Source organism: Brachionichthys hirsutus, chromosome 14, assembly GCF_040956055.1.
Source record: "Brachionichthys hirsutus isolate HB-005 chromosome 14, CSIRO-AGI_Bhir_v1, whole genome shotgun sequence".
Taxonomy (NCBI): Eukaryota; Metazoa; Chordata; class Actinopteri; order Lophiiformes; family Brachionichthyidae; genus Brachionichthys; species Brachionichthys hirsutus.
Genome location: NC_090910.1, coordinates 4,123,761 through 4,147,034, shown reverse-complemented (window position 1 = coordinate 4,147,034; position 23,274 = coordinate 4,123,761). Strand labels below are relative to the sequence as shown.

Here is a 23,274-nt window from a genome sequence, read left to right as displayed (position 1 = left end):
TTCTTCCTTTTGAAGATCTATTTGACAATGATCACATGCGCTAGCTTTTGGTGGGGCACAGCTACGGCCCTGTACACTGACTGCCTCTGAAGTGGGAAGCTATGAGAGTAAAGTGTAACGTGTGTGTGATCTAAAGCGAATTGGTGTTTGTCTGATCTGAGTTCAGACACCAGGGTGAACTCCCTGAGTCATCTGGAACTCTTCATCGACTTCAGCTGCGATCCCAGAAGCTCCAGAGATGGCAACGCAATGACACACCCAGGCGAACAAACACACACGCCTTTGTGGGTTTTCGTGTGTAGATGGTGATGCATGGCTGTGTCAGCCACATTTAGGCTTTAGGTGGCGCATCAGGCTTCCGTTAGAGATATTTATATACTATGGCATATTTACAAACAGCAGGGCAGTGGGCGTGTTTTTTATTATTAATGAGTAGCTTTGCACGCAACAGCGATGATTTAAGGGAGTTCAGCTTCTCCTCTAATCTGATGCCTGAATTATGGCGTTGGTATAAATTATAGCGTTGGTATAAAAAGTGATGGGGGTGGGGGAAATGCAGTTTTAAATCGTCTTTATCAAACTCGATATCTATAGTTATTGTCAAATTTCTAGCCATATTAAAGCAATTGCTGCTATAAGGCAGTGCAGTTCAGCAAAAGTTGTTCAGAAAGTTCTGGCGTCAGGGATTCAGAACTCAATGGAGAATGGAGTAAGTCACAGAGTTCATGCAGTCCTCCAGAACCTGACTATTTTTTTTATGTCCAATTGGACTGTGAACTTGGCGTTGAGATGCCTCCAGGGGGTGCCCAGGGATGCTGAAGGTCCTAAAGGCAATCTGGTCCCTTACCAGAATAAAATGCCCCCAGCTGTATCCCTGCTGGACCCCCAGTGCCTCATCTGTGCAATTACATATATAATCCATACCTGCAAAAAACCCTTACACAGAACCCTTTAGAATTTAGAACATTCATCTGGTGAAAACTAATCCTAACTTTTTTATTTTAATCCAAGACTTAAAATTGCTCAGTGCTGACAAAGCATCACTGCTTCATTTATGTCGTAAGATACACCGATAGGATGAAAATAAAAAAAGGCACACACAAGCATTAATTAACATGCAATACATAAACCCATAGAGATGGAGGCAGATGTTCTAAAATCATCTGAAACTACACACACACACACACACACACACACACACACACGCACGCACGCATCAGTCATTAGAGCAACTGACTAAAAAAGGAAAAGATGAGAAGAGCTTTGACGAAATCAAAGCTCTGTGAGGAAAAGAGACTGTGGCTAAAGAGGAGGCCGAAACCAGACCAGCAGGAGGGAAGGGACCAATCAGATCCCTCCCTGCTCCAGCACTCTCTGCTCGCCAGCTGGTGGCTCCATTTATATTGAATGAGCTACATCTAAACATGGAGTAACATAAATAGGTAATCCTCCTTCATGTGCCACTCTTCTATTATGTAGCAGCTTGCTTTAGCCTTCAAGCAGGAGTCTCTCAGAAATAGAACATTGTCTCACACCTGGCAGATGTAAGGTGTTTGTGCAACCGGGGCCAGGATGGGAAATACAGAGCATGGTGCACCAAGCACAGAAAGAAAGCAAAAACTAGGGCATGTACAGAAATAAAGAGCACCATTATCTGATTGCTGAGTATTTCATTGTTTAATAATGTAACCAGTATAATTTTTTATTTTTTTTTGCATGTTCTCAGCAGCATCCGTGAGTGAGATGCGTGCCAGTCTGTGCATGCAGCAGTACCCACCTGATATCTTGCATCCATACACCTCGAAGCGCAGCGCAATGCCTGTTTCCCAGGTAACCGGACGGATCCGGATGAAGCGCGTCAGTGTGGGTTTGGGCAGCATCGTCTTGGCAACGTCTGTAGGGTTGATGTTGCCTTGAAAAACCTGTGATGGGAGGAATAAAAAGTTAATTATTGACAGAGTATGCTCAGTTGAGATGTGGGTTTGGGAAATCTCTTGGGCTCACTGAATCTAGAAATACACAAGACAAGGCACAGGAAGCGTTTGCGCTCAAATCACAAAAACAGCAGGAACTCTGTGATTTGTCTCATTATTCACAAGACAAGGTTCCCACACAGGAAATTAGATTTAAGCATCTAAGAGGACAATTGTTGCACTGCTGTCCAATGTGAATCTGCTCAGCGATAAATGCCACACCCAAGTCTGGTTAAACTGGATTCCCTGTCACTCCAGACATTTAACTAGCACTTCCACTTGCTCCACATGCAGTGCCACAAACAACCCCTGACCTATGAAACCCGAGGCAGTATCTGTAACACTCGCAAGACCAGACTGGCTCAAGATGCCCTTTTTTTTACTACCCTCTGGACCCAGATGTGGCGGAGGTTTACGGCAGCGTCTCGTTCAAAGGTCAGACGTCACTGCTCTCCCCTGGGGGCCAGATGACAGCTTACTCTGCACCATTCCACCATGGTGGCCACCCAGCAAAACAGCTAAACAATCCATCACAGTCCATCCTGCGTAAGTAAATCACGTTGATGACCATGTGACCTTGTGAACTCCCTATAGAGCAGCTTTGTGGCACAAGCTAAATCCAGCAGGGAAGCAGCAGCAGGATGGACAGACAGACAGCAATTATTTGAAGGCACATACTCTTGCCGATGCAGCCGACCGTCCCGATGCAACGGAGTCCCTGGACAATGTCTGTCAGGCACATCACTAAGGGGCCGCGCGACAGAGTCGTCCACTCTCGCAAATGTCACACCGAGCCTTCACTCCACTCATGACCAGCGGCTTTTTTTATTTCTTTATAGCGTTGCACTAAGACACCAAACTGCAGGCTCAGCATTTTGTCAATGGTGCCCTCCACACGTAAGCACTTTAGAGTCCGAACAGGCTGGGTTTATCACGGCACCCCCCCCCCACACACACACACACACACACACACACACACTTTACAGAGATGACTGTCTGTGTGCTTTGCAGAAAGCACAAAATAATCAGGAACCGAGGGCGTGTGCCCCCCCCCCCCCCCCTCCCCCAGCTTGTTTGGATGTTCTGTTGTTGATAACTTTTGTCTTCTGGTATTTACATGTCACACACCACAGAACTGTCAGAATGCTTCCTGACCCTCTGGGCACCTCAGGGAGGCGGGTGTGTTTTCTCCTCCAGATGGATCAAATCTGGTCTGTCTGACAGGCTGTTCCTCAATTCATGGTTAGGTTCCCGTCATGCTCTGGCCATTTCCCCCCCTCCCTTTGTCGCTCTTCATCCTCTCCTGGAGCCACCTCATACCAGCTGCTCAAACACGACATGTTTCTTTCCATCCCCTTACCATTAAGCTCTTGTTTGTTAAGTCTTTTGTCATCGCTGGTTCTTTTACTGCAGCCGTTTGACATACAGCAGAGGCCACATTCCTTACACAATCCTAACTTCAGAGCTCTAACGTGCAGCGAGTGCTCTAGTAAAAAAAAAAAATACCAAGCACTTACGCACACAGTGGGTACGTGACCACAACAATAAAAGTACATGATTGCATGTCGGACGACAGAGAATCAAATACACATATGGGTATTGGCTATTTCCCCTTCTGTCGTGCTTTTAAGTCAACTTGGTGCAGAGAGCAATCCAAGCTAACAGGCTGCTCCATGCTGGGATAGTCCAAGTGTACTCCAAGCTTAAGAGATGTTCTTCTGTCACTGTAACTGGTCAGGCAGATGCAAATGTCTTGGATAGCCTTCGGTGTGGCAAAACGGTAATGCATGGAATTATATTTAATCATGCAAACTTAATGAAATAGAGACCTCCATACCTTTTGTTTGGAGCCTTCCTTCAACGTGATCCAGTCTTCTCCATTTGAGCTGACATCCACTTTGTAGGACTTCACAAAGTATACCTTCCGGGTCTCCTGGGAAATGGCGCCCTGGGTGCCTACGGCCGAGACGAACCGCAAGAACCCAAGATCCACCTGTGGAGGGCGAGCCGAGAAGAGGCGACTGAGAAACAGTTGCTTAAAATGCTTCATCGAAAGTAAACGCCAGAGGGAATTTTATCTTTTGTGAGAATAGCGATTACAGCAGCTGAAATACAGCGATCGCTGGTGCTCAAATGGATGAATAATCCGTGCAGAAAAGACTTTCCTGCATTAATAATGCACCAGCAAACTGGAGAGTGAAAATATAACCCCTCCATTAAATCCCCTCTGGCTCGTCAGCTGCTACCTGGAATTTAATAAACAGCAATGCAATGATATTCATATGAACAATAAAGGACACAGGATGACAACTTCATTTCCTGAGATGTGAGACGACAAGAGCTTATTGGATAAAAAAGTGAATGTTGAATAGAGCGAGGTCTGCAATCACATTATCAAAACTGGCCAGGGGGAAAGAGAGATGCAAATTGAATATCAAATATTGTGCCTTTAAAATATGCAGCTCATTATAAAGCAACAATGAGCTGAGGAGGTACATGACTGGGGGGTGGGCATTTTTGCAGGGCTCCCACTAGAGGCAGTGGGGTCAGAGGCATGTGAGACTGTATGGCGTAGGCTTGCTTTCATGTGCAGCATTAAGAGATTTTACTGGGCTGAAGATGGCGCTGGTTTGCATTAGACATGCTAAAGAAGCACCAATTCTGTCTGCCAATCATCATCATCATCATCATCATCATCCCTGTTAACGTCCCTGCCAAGAAAGGCATGGAAACAGTCCCCTCTGTGTCGCCCTGGCGTCTGTGTCTGTGGTAAGAATAGTCTTCGAGCTGGCTTTTTTTTAATTATTTGAATACTTCCATCTGTTGCCCAACTTCCCTTGGACTACTACAACCTGACTTGAAGTGTGGGAGTGAGTTCAGCCATTACTAAATATAAAACACAGGAATCCACTACCATTGACACCTGTGTCCACTGCTTAACCCCATAATTCCAGGCCTTCATCCATTACAGAGGAACATTTAAAGGCTTTATATATATATAAAAATCCTCAATGTCTCAGAGTAGCTGCTTAAATCTTAACAAGTGACAAGAGTGTCTCTGACAGACTGAGCTGACGATAATGAGGAGTAATGGTGTTGCATGGAGACGGCACTGAAACTTCGGGGCGGTGCAGGAAGCCAGGGTGGGGACGGCTCTCCGGATCATGAGGAGAGACGAGGCCTTTGATGTTGACATGAGATGGGGTTTTTTTCGACTCCGATGAATTGTGCCCAGAATCTTGAGTGGATTGCCGCAATCAAGGATTTACACGCATGACTACGAGGAGAAGAGAGATAACAGCGAAATCCTTTATGTGAGGGCAATTAGACAGATAGAGAGGGCTGACACACGCTGATCTGCAGGACCTCTAAAAGACTTTATAGACGTTTACATGATCAAAGCTATAGATTTAGACTGCCAACCTTACATCCAGTGATTGTGCCACATTTAAAAGGAACATCTGCATGCCACAGAATCCTCAGATTCACGTCCAGTCGTAAAAAAACAAACAAAAAAAGACCTAAACAGATGGGACTAATAAAAGAGATTCTACGCTGCTACTTTGTCTCTCTTGGCTGCTGAAAGGATTGAATTGGATGGATGCTAACAAAAAAAAAAGAGTCACATAAAGAGACAGAACAGCTTTGTTCATGTCCATAAGCTAAAGGAGGATCCTGCATTATGTTCTTTTGGTCCACAGTGAGAGGCAAATTCAAATCCCTTCAGCTTTCAGATGGTTCCTATTTAATAATGGAGGGGTTGAATTCTACTCTGCGGGATGGATATCCACATGCGCCAGCACTGGATGAGGAGCGCATGCTGGATGGCTGCGAGGCTTGTGCCAGTGCACATTAGCCGAGGCCGGTCTTTAACCTTTATGTTTGACTCATTTCCAATCGGGACCACTGGCAAAGTGGCTTCTTGAAAAGGCTTGTGTAAAATATGTCTAATGGGAATGGCTGGCTTTCGGGACATTTTCTCTGAAGGGATCTCATTAGGTGTAATGGAGAAGAAGAGCCACTGGGAATGAAATCAGTGGTGGGGCTAATTGGGAACTCAGAACCGGAGCTTGCTCATACAGGAGCGGTCTGAAGACGGGTGGACTTGTTGAATGTTAATCAATATTATGGGCCAACTGGAACGTTTTTTCTTTTATTGGTAACTAATGTTTTTATTTATAGGGTAGCAATTTTTAAAGGGTTCCCTGCCAAATGGGTGTGGTGTTCCAACATGCTTTCATCGCTTGTGGCTCAATAGTTTTAGGGTTCCTCAAACCACAGAGATGCTGGGGCAACCAGAAAAATTGCAATGGTTGCGATGTCTTGGCAAAAAAAACAAACACTCACATTTAATGGTTACTGAATATAAGCGACTTGACTTCCCAAAAGCCATCTGTGTAAGCTGCACTGGGATACGACGAGGGGAATAATGATGGAAGAGTGCAGAGGGAATGGAAAGAGGGAAAGCGAAGAGAAGTGTGAAGACAAGAAGGGCAACAGTGGAAACAAGCCCCCCCCCCCCCCCCCCTGTCTCTCTCCCTCTCTCTCTCCTCAACAGAAGATGAAGGACAGCATGGGGTCTCTGCTGAAAACGTGAACAGACTAGATCAATTTCACAGACTCGGGCTGATAACGGGGCCGGTGTAATGAGCAAGGCATGATTTATTAATGGCAGAGCCGGCGCTGAAAGACCGGGATCACATGGGCCAGGGAGAGAGGGTGGGCTGGATATAAAGTCTGTCCTACAAAACCGACCAGATAGAACCAACAGAAAGAGACGGTGATTACGAGCAGAACGCCATTGAGCCCCGGAGCCACTAACAGTATTATAGCTGATCTACAGACATAAACCAATAATCAACATTTAGAAAATTGCAAGCAGCGCATTGTGGAATCTTGCGTTAATAAATCATATTCAGATGATAAACGATTTGTCATTGAGCCCCAACAGGCTGAATCATGCCTAATGGGCGATGGAGTCACAACACGGAAGACGTGAATTATTACTCCTAATCTAGGATCTATAGGGATGTGAAATGTTGCTGATCCAAAGGAATGAATCTTGTGTCCGTTCCAGTTCCAGCGTATTACGTGTGCGTTTGGACCGAAGCCCACCTATAGAGAAGAGGATACTATATACATTCTGGGCATGCTGATGAACACCAACTCATAACTGGAAGGACACACACACACACACACGTTGAGCCATAAACATGCCAGCTAGGGTAAGAAATCATCCAGACTTTTCAGAATCTATCCATGAATCGATACGCTGGGAGGACCTCAGCATGTCCTTGTTTCATGGGAGTATTTTCTTCCTCTACTTCCTACAACTGTGTCTCTGTGTGTGTGTCCATCACGTATACCCTAACCCTCTAATTGTGCCAAAGCCCCCTTGATTCACAACAGCCAGCATACAGAGTTGCAGTCGTCACACAGACTAGTGAAACCAGAAAAGCATAAAGTTCTGCTTGTAAAAACAACTGTTTAAAGCCTGGTGTGCAACATATTGGAATCAGCATCCATCATTTAAATAAGGCATATATAAGTGTGGGAATAAACGGTGGGAATGAGACAGACGGCGTATTTATATATTTACGTGTGTTTGTACAAGTTTGAATAAGTGACTTTCTTTTAATCCCTCAACCACAATAGTCAGTGCTTTGTCTCTGTGCTGTATGACTCAGATGTGTGGTGAGACCACGTGATGCGTATTTGAGGATAAAGGTAGGTTAGTCACTGTTGTGTGGGTACAGTGTGGGGACTTATGGGTTTACAATGGTGGGGAGGGGCGTTCAAGAAACAGCAGCGACTCAAAGGCTTTATCTCTTCCTTGCTTGATTGGCTTAAACGAGTTGCCAAGAAGTTGCACGGAGCAATCCATACTTTACAGAAGTTTACAGAATACCTAACTTTAAATCCATTTGTCTGCTTCCCCAGCAGAGAGGTGGAAATAGTTTGCCCTTGTGTGTGTGTGTGTGTGTGTGTGGGCTGCAGAATAACTGAGGCCTCTGGGGAATGACTTCATTTGTTTTCCCTCACACAAAAAAAACAAGAGAAATGCCAATGGTGAGAAAAAGGTAGCGCCCCCCCCCCCCCCCCCCCCCCCTCTGTGTCTTCGAAGTCAAAGAAAAGCTCGTAGACAAAGACTCCCATCCATGAACCAGCCTCTGGGAAATGCTTTATGGATCTAAAAAGATGGTGTAGTTAAAAAAAAAAAGGAAACACAGATGAAGAGGCTGTAGCCCTTTTTTTGCATAAATACTCTGATTTTAATGTCCATTTTACGCTATTGAGAGCAAACAGACATTTTGGACGACTGACTTACACTCAGATTTGTAACTAAATCCCAGATGCTGTGCTTTTTGAACCGGCATTCAGCAATCTGTTCACCAATTTCTCCAACCGTATATTTGGTGGCGCAAACTCTGTGGAATTAATTCTCCTGTCATGGAAATTGTATTACTCAACTGCTGCAGGACCTGTGAGCTCCACTCGCAACCCTCCATTCATCACATGTTCACCTGACGGAATTACAGTTTATTTTTAGATCCCCAACAGCTCTTTGGTGGCCATTAAATTATGCATGTCTTCCCCATGAGACCATTATCCGTCTTCCTGAAGAAGAGGGATGCATATGGCGAACCCCCCCCCCCCCCCCCCCCCCCCCCCCCCCCCCCCCCCAGCTATCACAAAACAGGAGATACAGGAGATCTGGTTTGCTGTACATGAGGTGAGCTCCGAGCTCGGCTCTGCGCCGATTGAAAGGTTCCAGCTGTTAGAGGAAGCATTTTAAGATTTCCGGCCTCTGAGTCATCTGAAAGACTAACTCCATGCAGCGTCATGCTCATCCGTAGAACACACGCATGAGTAAAGGTCTGAGTATTAAAACAAAAACAATGATCAGGAAGGAAGACGAGGACGACCGAGACGCATGTCATGTCTGGAGGCTGTTCAATGGCACTAACCCAGGATGCACAGCTGCTGACTCGTCAGTGACGACGGCTGACTACAGGGCTCTTAGGCATTTCCCTCGTTTGTGGTGCAGACACTGAAAATGACACTGATTATGAATGAGCTGTGTTTTTTTTTTGTCGTCTCTGGACACTTATGCCGCACTGTTTGATTTAATTACAGCATTCCATCCTTCATGTTTCGATTTCCAGTCGCACTTTTGGGCTACTCCACTCGAGTGTGGGTCTCTATCCTCTCATTGATTTTGCAATTGAGAGTGAGGCCCGGGAAACAGCGAGGCACAGACAACATCCATTGTTTCCATTTTTACAACAAGATGATGATGATGATGATGATGATGATGATGATGTCACTGGCAGCTCCATGCCAGCCACAGCTCCGCTGCGCTATAGCTCGACCTCATCAACTGAGACACTAGTGTTAATTACCAGCCCATATTCTTATTGCTCGTCATTCAATGAGGCAGTGAGTCCTGAAACAGGCACATCAGCGTGGAGACAATAACGGGGGGGACATTTCAGAAACTCAATGACCCGGAGAAATTTAATGCACATTCGTATGAAAAGGAAAATAGGACATGGCAGAGTGCACGGCTTCGCCGGTGGAAAAGATAAACGCTACGAAGTGCAATTAGTGGCCGCTCAGTTGGTCAGGTGGTGGAATTGAATATGTTATTTGTTGTGTAAGTGGTCTTAGTTCCACTGTGCGTCGCTTTCCCGGAGGAAAAAAAAAGACAATGTTCTAAGCTGCAGCGCAAACCTGTGGCAAGTTTGCCTGTAAATCGCCGGCTTTACGGTGAGATCAGCAACACATGCTGGAGATAAAGGCACATATTGAGTAAGCAAACACCGATACGCTTCCCATGTTCAGCCCTTTCATCCATCACAGAAGCAAGAGAGAGAGAGATAACAGACTCATTGTCTCTTCTTATGATTGTGCAATTTAGGGTTATCGGAGACACGTACGAGGGCAACAAATGCATAAACGCAGATGTAGCAATCGGGGAGTAACGCTTCCTGGCAAGAAAGTTGAAGATGGAGCAAAAATCAGCACGGGTAATAGTTATGGGATGCACATGCACTTTATATTGCCATGATGAGATACTCAAGAAAATGGCTTTCGGGTATTGACAGTTGGGTTCTCTCCAAAAGAGCGTGAATAAATTATTCATAGGCCATGCATGTGGAATCAATGGGCAGCTGCCTGACAGAGAGCCACTCTTGCTTTTATTTCATCATTCCGATGTGGTGAGTCTGCAGGACATCAGATCCGTGCTCCTAAAATTAAAATACAGCTTCGAAGCCGTTCTCCTTATCATTGACCCAGAAGAACTGTCGGGCCGTGGACTCCCCAAACTATATCAAAGGTGCCATCCACCTGCAGAGGCCCGGCAGTTCATGCTCATAAGCTTCAAAGAAAGCCATGCCTCAGACAGGCGGGATATATGTGGAATTCTCTCCCTCTTCCTGATGGAGATCGGTGTGCCTGAATTTTGAAGAAGAACAGAATGAAAAATAACAGAACAAATAAGATGGGCCATGTTTTAAAGGATTATTTCCTTTTGCTGCAGTCTATCCTTAAATCAGAAAACCCTTCAGAGGACATCTGTCCATCGCTGTGTACAACAAAGGACTGATTAATGTCCTGGCTAACCCAGCGCTCAATGCTGAACCAAACCACAGCAATCTAATTACCCAGAAAAGAGCACGCAGACTTCTAACATCTTGCCCTCATGTACTCCCTGCATCAGAATGTGGTGGCATTAAAATGAAACACAAATTTATATTATGTTAAAAAAAAGAAGAAGAAAGAAAGCGATGACAAAGAAACAGCCCCGGAATCAAAAGGCCGGCAGCCATGAATAACAAAACGGTCTGCATCAAAAAAACACAGTCAGGGAATGATAATGAAATACATAATGAATTGATTACTATACATCTGATGTCGCACGGAGATGATATGAACGTGCCCGCGAGGGGCCCTGAGCTTGTTGCACCACCGCAGACGGGCTGGGAGAAAGGCGAAGAATCCTACTCTTTTATCACCACTCGTGATAATTGGGCGTCTGCTCAGCGTGCTCAGCACAAGTGCATCACCCTTCTTATAAAACATAAATTATGTGGCAACCACAGCGCTCGCTCTTTTGCTGCATTTGAAATTAGAAATTAGAAAAGCCCCATTCACTCTTTTGATATGGTTAGGATTCGAAAATCTGCATACGTCTATGAAAGCACATCGCTTTGAAGTCCAGACTTTACTTGCATATCAAATCTGCGGCATGATCAGTATCTACAGCAGAGACAGTCTTTGGTGCAAAAAAAAAAAAAGGCCTTTTATTTTGTTGTCACTTGTAATTTCCACAAACACAAAGTCAAACTGATATAGTTGTACCCTTCTGTGTTGTGACGCTTAATGCATCTGACTGAACAACAGGCTTGCCTTACAAAAAGACAAATGCTTTGATGCGACAGACTTTCATGTGCCACAAAAAGTCACTGCCACAAAGTTTCGCCTCTAATTCACTGCGACGCATGTTGGGCTTCTCTGGACTCTGCGAGACCCAAAAAGCCAAGAATGCACGAACACTTGGGAGAATGCATAGGAGCCCACACACAGGCATGCTCAAACACTGATTCAATTACTCTGAGCAAGCAATGGGGGGGGGGGGGGGCCCTCAGGACAATATTTTCATTGCAATAATAAAGGAAGGGCTTGCTTATGGCCCTCCCAAAGTAAATATTTGGCTTTGGGTCAGCCTCATTATTTATCCCCTGAGGAATCAATGAACCAATGACTGTAGAAAAACAACAGAAGAAGAAAAACAGTTTGGCCATTTACAAGGCCTGGAGGCTTTCGGTTAATACATCCAACATGTTTTAAATGCATCTGTAGTGTTGCTGTACGTGTGTGTGTGTGTGTGGGTGGGTGGGGGAGGGGGTGTGTCTTGGGATATACGACTTCCCCATTTGGGGATGGAACGAATAAATCCTTAATCTTTCCACATAAACTTCTCCCATTGGGTGATGATTGCTTTGTGTAGATAAGCTGACAGAACTTGTTTTGAGATAGAGACTGTGTGTGTGTGTGTGTGTGTGTGTGTGTGTGAGAGAGAGCCACATACATTCTCACACACATGCCAGTCGAAAAGGTCTGTAACACCCAGGTAGCTTTTTTAATGCTGTTGCCATGGCGATTGCCAAAATGTCCCATATAATCCAAATAACAATTTGACTAAACAGTGAGCTACTCATGCAGCTCAAATCTAAACACTTGTGAAGCACTCAGGACAAAAGCGGCGCGCGTCGGCGGGTCAGCTCATCGGCCTGTCGGCCGGCGAGGGCCTACGACGCCGCTTGCGGCTTTAATTTACTTTATTTTCTACCTTTGCTTCGTGCAGCGACATTCTTAAACAATTACATATGGAACTCGAATGTAATTGTTTACCTGTATCCACTCTTTGTTTGAGTCCTCTGCCGGCGTCCAAGCATTTTCATAGTAGTTGAGTCGGGAGCGCTCTGAGGACCAGCTGGGATTGTAGTGGGACGAGGCCAAGATTTGGTCGGATGCTATCTCTCCCGATTCCATTCCCAAAGGGTCGCGACAGTCAAAGTCTGCGTCGGGAGGAAGATGAAAAGAGAGGAAGAGAAATTGTGTTCAATTCTGTGCCCAGCTTGTGCTTCAGTGTCCCCAGAACCCGAGCTCATCTCTGGGGATGAGAACATCACCTGACGGGCACTCAGCCCTGCTGCTGGGGGGTGGGGGGGAGAAGTGGCGCCTCGGTCACTCCTTCCTGTTTCCCTCTCGTTTTAGCTTTTAATGGAAGTGAGATGGAAGTGTTCAGCATTAAGACATAAAAATGTCTTTATAAAACATTGAGCAGGGGCTAACTTTAAACCGGCATTAGGCATTAAAGGGACTTTGAGTCCAGGTATTTCTTCCACTGAAACGATCCCTCACTCACCCTTGGGCAGCTTATCTTTCTTGTACACACAATGATTTCCTCAACTTTGTCTCTTGGGGACGTTCAGACGAGTTTAATATCTGTAGTTTGAAACCGTATATCACTCAGTGGGCCAGGTATTCACAGTAGGCGGCGACTTCCCTTGTTTGCGTTGACACGGATCGGACATTTCGAGATATCCTGGGCTCCCCGGCCAAAGACTCAGCGGAATAATCTTGGGAATGGCCTCTCTAACCATCGGAGGTTAGACACGCTGCCACCACTTTGCATTAAGGGTGGCTAGCACAAACCAATAGGACAGTTTGGTCTGGACAGGAGTCCTGTAATGTCACCACAATCAGAGACGCATAGGCAAAGGTTGACAACTGTATGGTCCATTTGTCCTCTAATTGTTTATTTATTGATGTGGTTGGTTGCCAAGAACCGAGTCACAAGCCCGATTTTCTGAACGCAAAGCTACCACTGGTTGCTCTGCCCGACAATGCAGCCACGTGATTGTGGACACACAGGATGAGGAGCAGCTATGTGGCTTCTGCCTATGAGCTAACACAGATGGTCTTCCCATCTGCTACACTGCCAACACACCTCAGTCCCTGGGTCAGTCTGTGTGTGTGAGTGTGTGTGTGCGTGCTTTACACTGTCGATGCTTGGCCGCATATGTATGCGATCACCTTGTGGAATGTGTTAGTGTCTCAGTATGAGTTTGAGAAAACCGTCTGGCACCTCCCCACTCCTTCCTCGTCCCTCTGTCAAACTTTTGTTCTCAGAACGACACGGTCTCTAGATTATATTACAAAAGAAAACATGAGACACAAAACAGTGAATGTCTATTGCCGAGGATGTTACGTGATCCTACATGTTCCTAATCAAAGTGCGGCAAACAGCTGAGTAGATAGTGAGGGTGAATGGGTGAGGAGAGGATGAGAGCCAGAGAAAAGGGGGGAGGAACAAAAGACGAGGCCTCCTTTCATCAACTTATCACCGCTCATCAGTAGTTTTCAGCTTGAGTGTACAATTCCCTTGCAGAAGCAGAACATCGAGTGTGTATTAATACATGAGGGTATTATGGATGATTCAAACGGTACGTGTCTTGAAAGGTGCAAAGAAAGATTTGAGATTGCTTTTCTATCTTGGATACATCTCGGTATGTGATGTAAGACCCGGCAACTCATGAGCATTAAGGTATTTGCAGATTATGCCTTTTTATGGCGAACGTAAGCGCTTGACTCGCGTCAGCCTATCGTAAAACTGTGATTACAACAAGCGTAAGTAACTCAGATGAAAAATGACATCAGTGATTACTGAGCTCATTACTGCGAAGGAAGGGTTGTTGCAGCAGTTGCATATGTGTGTTCCCTTTGGGCAAGAAAAAGAAAATGACATCTTTTTTTTGGAGATGATTAGAAGATTTGTCGTCATCCATCTCTATTCCTGTTCAAAGGCTGACTATGTGTCTTTGGGGTGGTCTAGCCTCCGGACAGATTTATGACTCCAACCAGCAGTCGTCTGCCTTAATGAAATGTTTAACTGGAGCATTTTGCAAAAATGAGGTCGGCAGGTCATGCTCTGTGATGACGATGCTGCATGTAAAAGCCCCTGGGGTGGGTGTGTGTGTGTGTGTGTGTGTGTGTGTGTGTCCAAGGTGGTTGTTGGTGGGGAAGTCTCCTTTTTGGAGCCTGTCTCGGCTCGCAGTGTGTAAAGAAATCTTGTAAACCATGGGAGGCAGACTTGTGCTCTCTGACACATTCAGCAGGAGGTGTTTATTTAATAACTCTTAAACTCTGCGAAACGAGTGGGAAATTTCATCTCAATAGGACTGTGTGTAAGCTTCAGTTACAGACAACATTTGTTCTTGCTTTTCATAATAAACCTGTGGGGGTTACTTTATTGCCCTCTAATTCTCGTAAGTACCCATTTTGAACTCAACGCAAATTTTCTCCCAGTGAATAAACTCCTGTGGACTTTGACTTTACTTTTTTTTTTACATATATATGTAGACTTGTTATGCCTGTCTTTGGATACCAGTGATTTTGCCTCCCTGTCACCCCGATCTGCCTGACTTTTAGAGCCTTTACATCAGCTCACCCTCTGGAACGGTTCTTTCAATGACGGTGAAGTTGGCAGAGAAGCCTTCCTTAGCGATCGCGTTGTCAGTGTTGATTGTCAGAGCCAGGATCCCCGTGTAGGAGATGATCCTGCCAGGAGTGTTCTGGCCACAGTACCTCCCGATGTATGGGCCAACTAGAAGCAGAAAGAAACAGGAGAGAAAAGCACAGATTGTTACTTGGGTTAGGCATGGGTTAACTCAGGCATGGGCAAACTACAGCCCGGGGGCCATATGCAGCCCTTTGAGCTTTTTAATCCAGCCCGCCCAATTTGTCCAAATTATATCATTACTTTAAATCTTATTATAATACAACCTCTTTCATTTGTAATGCTACCCGTAAAAGGCCAAATCCTTTCATGTAACGGCTTTTACATGTCATTTATATTAGTTCACACAAATACTCCATCCATCTGTTCCTGGCCCGGCCCCTCTGGCAAATTTTAGAACCCATTGTGGCCGGCGAGTCAAAAGGTTTGCCCACCCCTGGGTTCACTCAATATGTGTTTATTTCCCACAGACATGTCAGACATGGCTGCCACTGAGGTATAGCACCACTTGCATTTTTTCATACAACCCCGTAAACAGGCTTGTGAAATTGACCCCGCAGCATTCCATGCCTTCTTGCTGGTCAGACACAAAGAAAGTACGCTGGAGAGGGAGCTGTGGTGTGGGCAGGTCACGGGCTCAGTCTATTTGGTGACTATAAATTCCTAAGACTTCCTGCCTTCCCATTTCTTGAGGTGGATACAGCCATGGCCGGGTGAGTTTCGCAAGGGAAACAACAAGTGACGAGGAGGCAGAGACAATAGGAGCGCAATAAAAACCCAAGAGGGACATGCTTCACTGAGCATGGAGGAATGGGTAAGCAGCAAAAACTGGGAGGTGGAGGGGAGAGGGACATTCGGGGGGGGAGACAGAGAAACAAGGGGAGAGAATGATGGTGTAACAAGGGAGCGGGAGAGCAAAAGAGCACAATGACCTTGGCCTGTGTCTGATGTGTGCTGTGATCCATGCCCATTTGTACGTATGTGTGTTCCTGCTGGTGTGTGGGGACCTGCAGCTTATCTGTGATTAGTAATGCTGTGATCAGTGGCGAGTGACAGTCCCGCCTCCCTGCGGCCCCCTGTCAACCAAAACACACGCCTTCCAGCCGAGCTCCTCGTTGAAAGACAAAGGCCAGACTACAGGGACTCAGAGGCCTGGGGGGGGTGTGATGCCTCAAATTAATCTTCATAACCCTGGCTCTTGGTGAAAGAGCGTGCAAATCTAGGTTTCGTTTTAAACCTGTTAAGGCCTGGACTGGAAAAAAAAAAAAAAAAACATCTTCCAGATTATCTGCATGACTCCCCCAGACTTCTGAAATTTTAAAGAACCTCCATATAAAGCCCTGCCTGCCTCGAGATTCCTCTGGGAAGAGGGACAAGGGAGTTCTTTCACGGTGCGAGGACTGTAAAGATTGGGAGGTGTGATTTCCCCTGTTGTTTCACGGAAGCCTGCATTCGCCCGAACATCGAACACCTATGCGCTCCCCCAATGGCTAGCAACCTTCTGTGCTAGTGCCCTATCGCTTCAATCGGCACTATGGGCGCTGCCTGACAAAAAGCAAACATGCTTTTTCTTCCATGGTTTTATTTCTATGCACGGCTATCTGTCACATGCAATAAGACTTGAAGGATGCAATGCCTCATCATGCTGAAGTGGCGATGACGCTTCAGCTTCTGCTGTCAACGTGCTCCAGCCTCATTCTGCTTTATTCTGCTCCAGATTTCATTTGTAAGAATTATTTCGAGTCAAGAGTGAAACAGGAAACATGCGTATTAAACAGTGATGATACAAACATTTGCTGTAGTTTAAATAAATGCATATTAACCCAAATGCAATACTTCACACCGACAGGATAAAATGCAGATGAAAGAGGGGAACAGTCTGCAGAATTGAAAGTGAACTGCAGAAATCTTCAAATCTAGAGAGAGAGCTTGGAGGTTTTTGGGACTTTTTGAGCAAACTGACTTGAAAAGGCCGGCCATGATTTAGACTTCAACCTTATCACAGTATGCTGGAGGAGATAATAGCGATACGCATCAGGTTGGAAGCTACAAGAGAGAACTCTTCCAATTTTCAGCCAATGATGGGCGAGGGCTTTCATCTCACCTGCACCCCGGAGCTGGAATAGTCAGCAGAAAGAGTGAAAATGTCAAGCGATGAGGTCACGTGCTGAGTTCAAAGCGTTGCCGTGGACAGTGGAAGCGTCACTTTGAACACGGCTCAACCTCTCTTTGTCTCTCTCTCTCTCTCTACTGCGGTTTGGCTGGATCTATACAAGTGCAGCCTTTGCTCAAGGACTAGGAGGCGTCAGAATGGGAATAAAGATAAAATGTATTTTCCCTCCCATGTCTGAGAAGAAAGGCAGCAACTTAATAAATATGAAAGCCTAAATTACATTTCTAATTCCCAAATATACAGTCCCTGAGGCACAATGTATCCTGTGACAGAGAGAAGAAAGGGCGGGAGGCTTGTTGTAATGAGGAAGTGTTTGACATTGAGAGATTAACCATTATGCTCTTGATGACTCTTGGACCCCGTCCAAGCCTGGTTAAGCCTGTGAGCCTCCTGGCCTGGATAATGCTATCAAGTCAAGTTAAGACCAAAGTTATCCACTCTACACAGCAGGATAGCACATTTTGGAATAGTGCAGTTATGCACATTTTGTGGAGAAATGGAATAAATTTCAGATTTGTGTAATAAAAGTGCCATTTCCTGTTAAGACAAGAGATTAAAATGATACAAGTAATTCTGGACAGGAGAAAAGTAATTTCATGAGAACCTTCTGCTGAGAGGATATTTTTCTACTTTTGCATCGAGGGCTGCGTGAGCAAAAGCTATTCGTGCCAAAGTGGCCATCTTGTTGTGCATAAATTAATAGCAGAGAGATTGTTTCTCAACCTCTTCCAATGGTGACACAGCCTGACTTGAAGATGCCAGCAATGCTCAATGGTCGCTCACCTCCGGGGAATCCATCCCAGAGCTCCAGTCTGTCGTAGCGGCAGAAAACACCAGCAGGGGGCGTCAGGTCCGGCTCCAGCTCAAAGCTCTCGAACTCCAGAATGATCTCGGACTTCTTGGGGGCAAAGATCATGAACGTGCAGTCCAGGTTGTTGGGGTATTTCTCTGGAAAGCCCGGCGACTTTATGACGCCGCTGTTGGAGGTGAAGTTTCTGGAGCACTCAGGACCTGCAAGGAAAGGCAGGAAATTGGACATGAGATGACACTTGAGAAGATGAGGAGATGACCCTTTTGCATGACTGCTAACTGGTCTGTTGTGGATGTCCTTGTTTGGAGGATACTGAGAAGTCGTGCCTTCCAGCTGGTCTATACGGAATGGAGGAGAGTTTATGGTCCATGTAGAGACCACCTTCAGAGCTTTTCCACTGGAGGCTACATCTGGGTCTCTCATCGCTCTGATTTTCATTTTTGCTTTTGTTATTTTTCCTTCTGGTCATAAATATCCCACATCTTCATCATTTTGTGCGAACTAAATCAGAAACTCCTGGAAAATCTGGATTTTGAGAGTGAACATTAGTGAAAGGCTTCAATCACCAAAATCAAGGAAGGATGAATAAACGGCTTGATTTATTCAGCAGAAATGTCTTTCCCACCTACACACACACACACACACACACACACACACCATCATCAAAATTGCAGATTATTTGATGGAAGCTGAGGGAAATAATTGTGTATCCGTGTGCACGCACAATTCAACGCACAGTTTTGCAGGAGGGAAAGTCCAAACATTTACTCACAGCACCCTATAGAGATGCATTTCAGTGGATGAACAGCACACATTTCCCATGTTAGTCGCCCCTCAGTGCATGATGGGAGTAAGATCATGATTTAAGGATGAGTGACGTGATTATAGAAAATGATGCTAAGCGCTCCAGAAAGCATTTGTGAGGAGAGCGACAGAAAGATACATTGAGATATGTTGCCTACATACTCCATCTAATGGAGGGCCAGCGTTTTACCATGCTTCACACAAATCCACACACATCAGAGGGAAAAAAAGAGGTCTACTGTCATCTAGGGCAATTATTTTAAACCATTATTCGCCAAAATGTGCCCAGGATAATGCAATTTTCATACTAGTCTGACAGCTGGGCGCAGGTGGAGCCAATCAAAGCCAAAATTGCAGGGAGTTTATCGCTAGATAAAGCCTCTGTGCTGCAATCATTTAAGGTTTAAATAAATGTGGCAAACTGCTTTTCCCCCATTGTTACTCAAGCATCTTGCTGGGCCTCTAATTCGAGACTTCAGACCGTCCACTCGTGGATTGACTGTGCAGTTGCAGGAGAGGCGTGTTGATTTTCCAAGCTGAAAGCCACAGCAAGGAAAGTTTGGACTCTGAAGGGAGCTGACATTTAGCGAAACAGCTAAAGTGTGGCTTTCGAGAACAGTAGGCGCCATTAATTTCACAGCTTCCCTTCGTATTTACTCACAGATAATAGAGATATTTTGTTTTAGAGCGGGCGCTCTCACCGGGATGAAAGTGCTGCCGGATGCTGGGTTTTCGCATTTTACCTTTGCTGCACTTGGAAGAAACGTCAGACACATTGGAAGTAAAGTATAAATGTGAGCCACTGAGTGACTGCTGCTGCCCCCCCCCCCCCCCCCACAAAAAGTCAACGTGTTGAATTTTCTGTGGATATTGACTCAAAAATTCTCCATCCATTTCATGACCCTTATCTCGGCTCAGCAGTTGACCAGAACGGATTTGCTCATTTGGTAAAGGCTCACTCTGGCTACTTGCCAAGATCCAGGCCCTAGACCGGCACCGGAAGCAAATTATGCAGGAGTTTTATTTTGTCAGTATGAAGTTTGAATTATATGAGTTTTTTTAACATTAATATGTGAAATGTTGGGCTTCGTTAACTGTATCCAAGCCAAGGTGAAAGTCTCCAGCTGTCACCTTGTGCATGACAGGAAAAAGACAGAGTGAGCACATTGCAACAATCTAGAGAGAGAGGGGGGGGTGCGACACGCGGCGATAGAAGTCACGCTCGTCTGTGGCAGCATCCGTCTGCACAGCGTGTGTGTGTGAACGCGTCTCTGCGTACCAGGAGCTCGAGGGAGACAAATAGACCCCGCTGTCAGCCAAATGCCAGCTCATCGCCCCCGACTCGCTCCCTGCCCCTCGCTCGCTCTGCCAGAGCAGCTGTTAATGCCTTTTCAGATGTCCTGCAGATTCATCGCCTCGATGGGACGAGGGGTTAAAGGTCGTGCGTCAGGTGAGGCTGACGGGGAGAAACACGCCCACCGTGCTGTTCGATTACGAGACAGAGCGACACACGGCGGTCGTCTAACCGGCCCGTTCAAACAAACAAGCTGAATAACGGCAGGAAGTTTGGATTTACAACAGAGACTAATGGATTCCGCTGTTTAGATTGAACCCTCCTCCTCTGGACCGGCGAGTAAACAGACGTCGCTGTGTGATTGCAGCTTGTTTAAAAAAGGATCAGATTCTATTTAATGGAGATTTGATTTCAACTCTACAAGTGTCAGGCATCAGGCACACACATACATTGAATAAATATGGCTCCATCGTATTGGAAGTCGGTTCCTTTGATGACTTGTCCTCTATTGCTGTAAGTGCTGAACGCCGGCTCGGGTCTGAGCGTTCATCATTAAAACAACATTGTGCCAAGGAGCAGGCTTTAAATATGTCAGCCTCGTGCTATGTTCGGTTTTAAATCTGTCTCTCCTGCTTCACGTATATCGCTCGCTCTAATTTTCCATCTCGTGCTCTCCTTAGCGAGGGGGGGGGGGGGGGTGCTGGAGTTGTTGTTCTTGGACTGGTGAGTAAATCACCACTATTTATGTTCCATGCTGGCTCTCTGGCTGATCATTACCCCGGTTCACAACCCCCCCACCCCCACTCTTACCTCCCCTTCAGTCTGTCGTCAAGCAGGCTTAATCGTTGGTGGAGAATTAACCCTTTCAGCACTACATCACGCATTAACCCGAGCCCCCCCACCCCGTAGGGTGCCGGTCATTGAAACAGATGGAACTGTAGGTTCACATTTAACCTGCATGCACCCTGAGGCACTGCTCTGCTGATGCAGTATTTAGTGCCTTAACTGTGACCGTGGTGTCGCCTCCCCCCCCCCCCCCCCCCCCCGTCCGGTGAGGAACGACACAGTGGTGATGGGACGGAGACAGGGGCAGAGTCTTCCTCCGGCTGCGATGTGTTGTCTTAAATTTCCATGAGGGCCGTCTGTGTGTGTGTGTGTGATGACAGTATGTCTCCGTGCCAGATGTGACCTATGCCATCAGGGTGTGCCATCCATTAAGACCCCCAATTAGGCCCCACCCAACACACACACACACACACACACACACACACACAGTCCTTGTATATGTTTTCACAGGTGTGAGCTATGCCTAAATGCACACACGTTTAGTGTAAAGGCGAACATGGCGGCCTCCCTCCAGTCATCTTTATCATTTCACTTTTGTAAGAGTGAAAAGACAAAGAAGGATTTAACCCCCGCCTCCTCAAACACTTCAATGGGCTCTAATTGACGTGACTCTAATCAAATAGCTCCATTTTGCCTTTGAGCTCCAATATTTCGCACGTCCCCCCCCCCCCCCCCCCCCCCCCCGAGAGTCTTCCTTTGCTGTCTCTTGCCAGACATCAGCTGGTGGAACGAGGCTGCCAATTTGCAAGGCTATAAAATAAATAGCTCATGCTAATTAAGATGGCTGGATTGGATTGAGAAGTGGAGGGGAGGATAGTCTGAGCTGCAAAACAACCTGTTCCTCTTCCATTTAGACACTTTGCAGGCTCCTGATGATGAAGGCCAGGGCTGCAGATGCCATCGTGTCAATGTGTGTGCACATAGTCCGTGGCTTAAGTGGGCGATCCCACATGTATAAACACACTCACACAAGATGGTATATGATCCCCGTGTGGAATTCCTATATGTTTGCCTTGTGGGTGCATTTATCTTTCACGCGGCCTTGACTTTATTTAACCCTTGATGGAAGGCAGTACTAATCCCAAAGGTCGACTTCAGTGACCTCGAGGCCCGTCATCACAGCCATAAACATCCTGCATTCTTTGCATTTGTCTTCATTGAGATGCAAACGAGTGAGCCCCGCATTCCTCCATGCCATTATCAGAGCATCTGTTCATCATCATTAATGCTACATGTGTTAGCCAACACAATGTTTTCCCAGCTAACTCCCTGCTTGTTGATAAGCCACACTAATCAGATGGTGTTGAAGCTCTCTCTCTCTCCCTCCCTCTCTCTCTCTAACAAACAACACTGCTAATTGATCTCAGAGCCCTTCTGTTGGCAGCAGCCAGCACCACAGCAGTCAAAACACGGGACGAAACCAAAGCATAACCGAGTGTGAATCCACGGATGCTATTCTCATCGTCTCCTCCTGTGAGGGGGGGGGGGCTCTAAATCCCAGTGAGAACATTCTGCATGGGGGTTACTCTGTAGACATTAAGATCCTTGCAGCCCCCCAAGCCCCGATTCCTCCTTGGAGTTCATAACCAAACACGTGTTCTAGATTCTTTGCAACATTCTATCTTTACTAAGATCAAGATTTCTTGCTAGATATTTTTCCACCAGCAGCTTCATCTCATTTCAGCTCTGGACATCCAAGCGAGCCTCATTTATAATCAGATGAGCCTGCCATAGATTTAAGCGGCCTATTGAGGGGACGTACGGAGCGAGTGTGTGCAGATGAGTTTGCGTATGTCGGGGCGGAGCGTCCCTCTGATCATCTAAATGGACCCACACTCCGCCAGATGCTCCGTTGTGATGGTGACACGTAGAAGTATCGACACACACACAAACACACTAGCCCAGATTAAAAGAAAGGAGGGCCCTTGCAGCACCATCCATCATGTCTTGGAGGTCATGAAGGAGGCGCGTGCTATAGACTGCTGCTGAGGTTAATTAATGAAAGTGGACTTTCTACCACCTGTCAGCCGCCGGGTCACGCTCCAGCTATGTGCTGTCCTCCTTCAGTCCAAACAAAGGGAGGCGGCTAACCCACAGGAAACTCTCCCTCTTGTTATACAGACAGTGAGGATATTTGTGCTTTATACACGATTCTAGAATACATTTTGTTTTTTGTAGATTTTACAATGACAGGATACCACCACAGATAAATCAGTGGTTGTAATAACAGGTTTATAACCATGCCATAACTCGTCATCTGACAAACAAATGCTTGAAATGACA

General features: G+C 46.0%; 1 protein-coding gene across 1 annotated transcript in view; it reads right to left on the bottom strand.

Annotated features, from left to right (window-relative positions):
* The window catches only part of nrp1a (neuropilin 1a), a 50,296-nt gene that overhangs the window by 9,408 nt on the left and 17,614 nt on the right, over positions 1–23,274 (bottom strand). The window contains exons 4-8 of the mRNA XM_068747755.1: positions 18,020–18,247; positions 14,995–15,150; positions 12,393–12,559; positions 3,811–3,966; positions 1,778–1,922 (exon numbers count right to left, since the gene is read on the bottom strand). Coding sequence (XP_068603856.1) covers positions 1,778–1,922; positions 3,811–3,966; positions 12,393–12,559; positions 14,995–15,150; positions 18,020–18,247 — 852 coding nt within the window. The remainder of the gene's footprint in view (positions 1–1,777; positions 1,923–3,810; positions 3,967–12,392; positions 12,560–14,994; positions 15,151–18,019; positions 18,248–23,274) is intronic.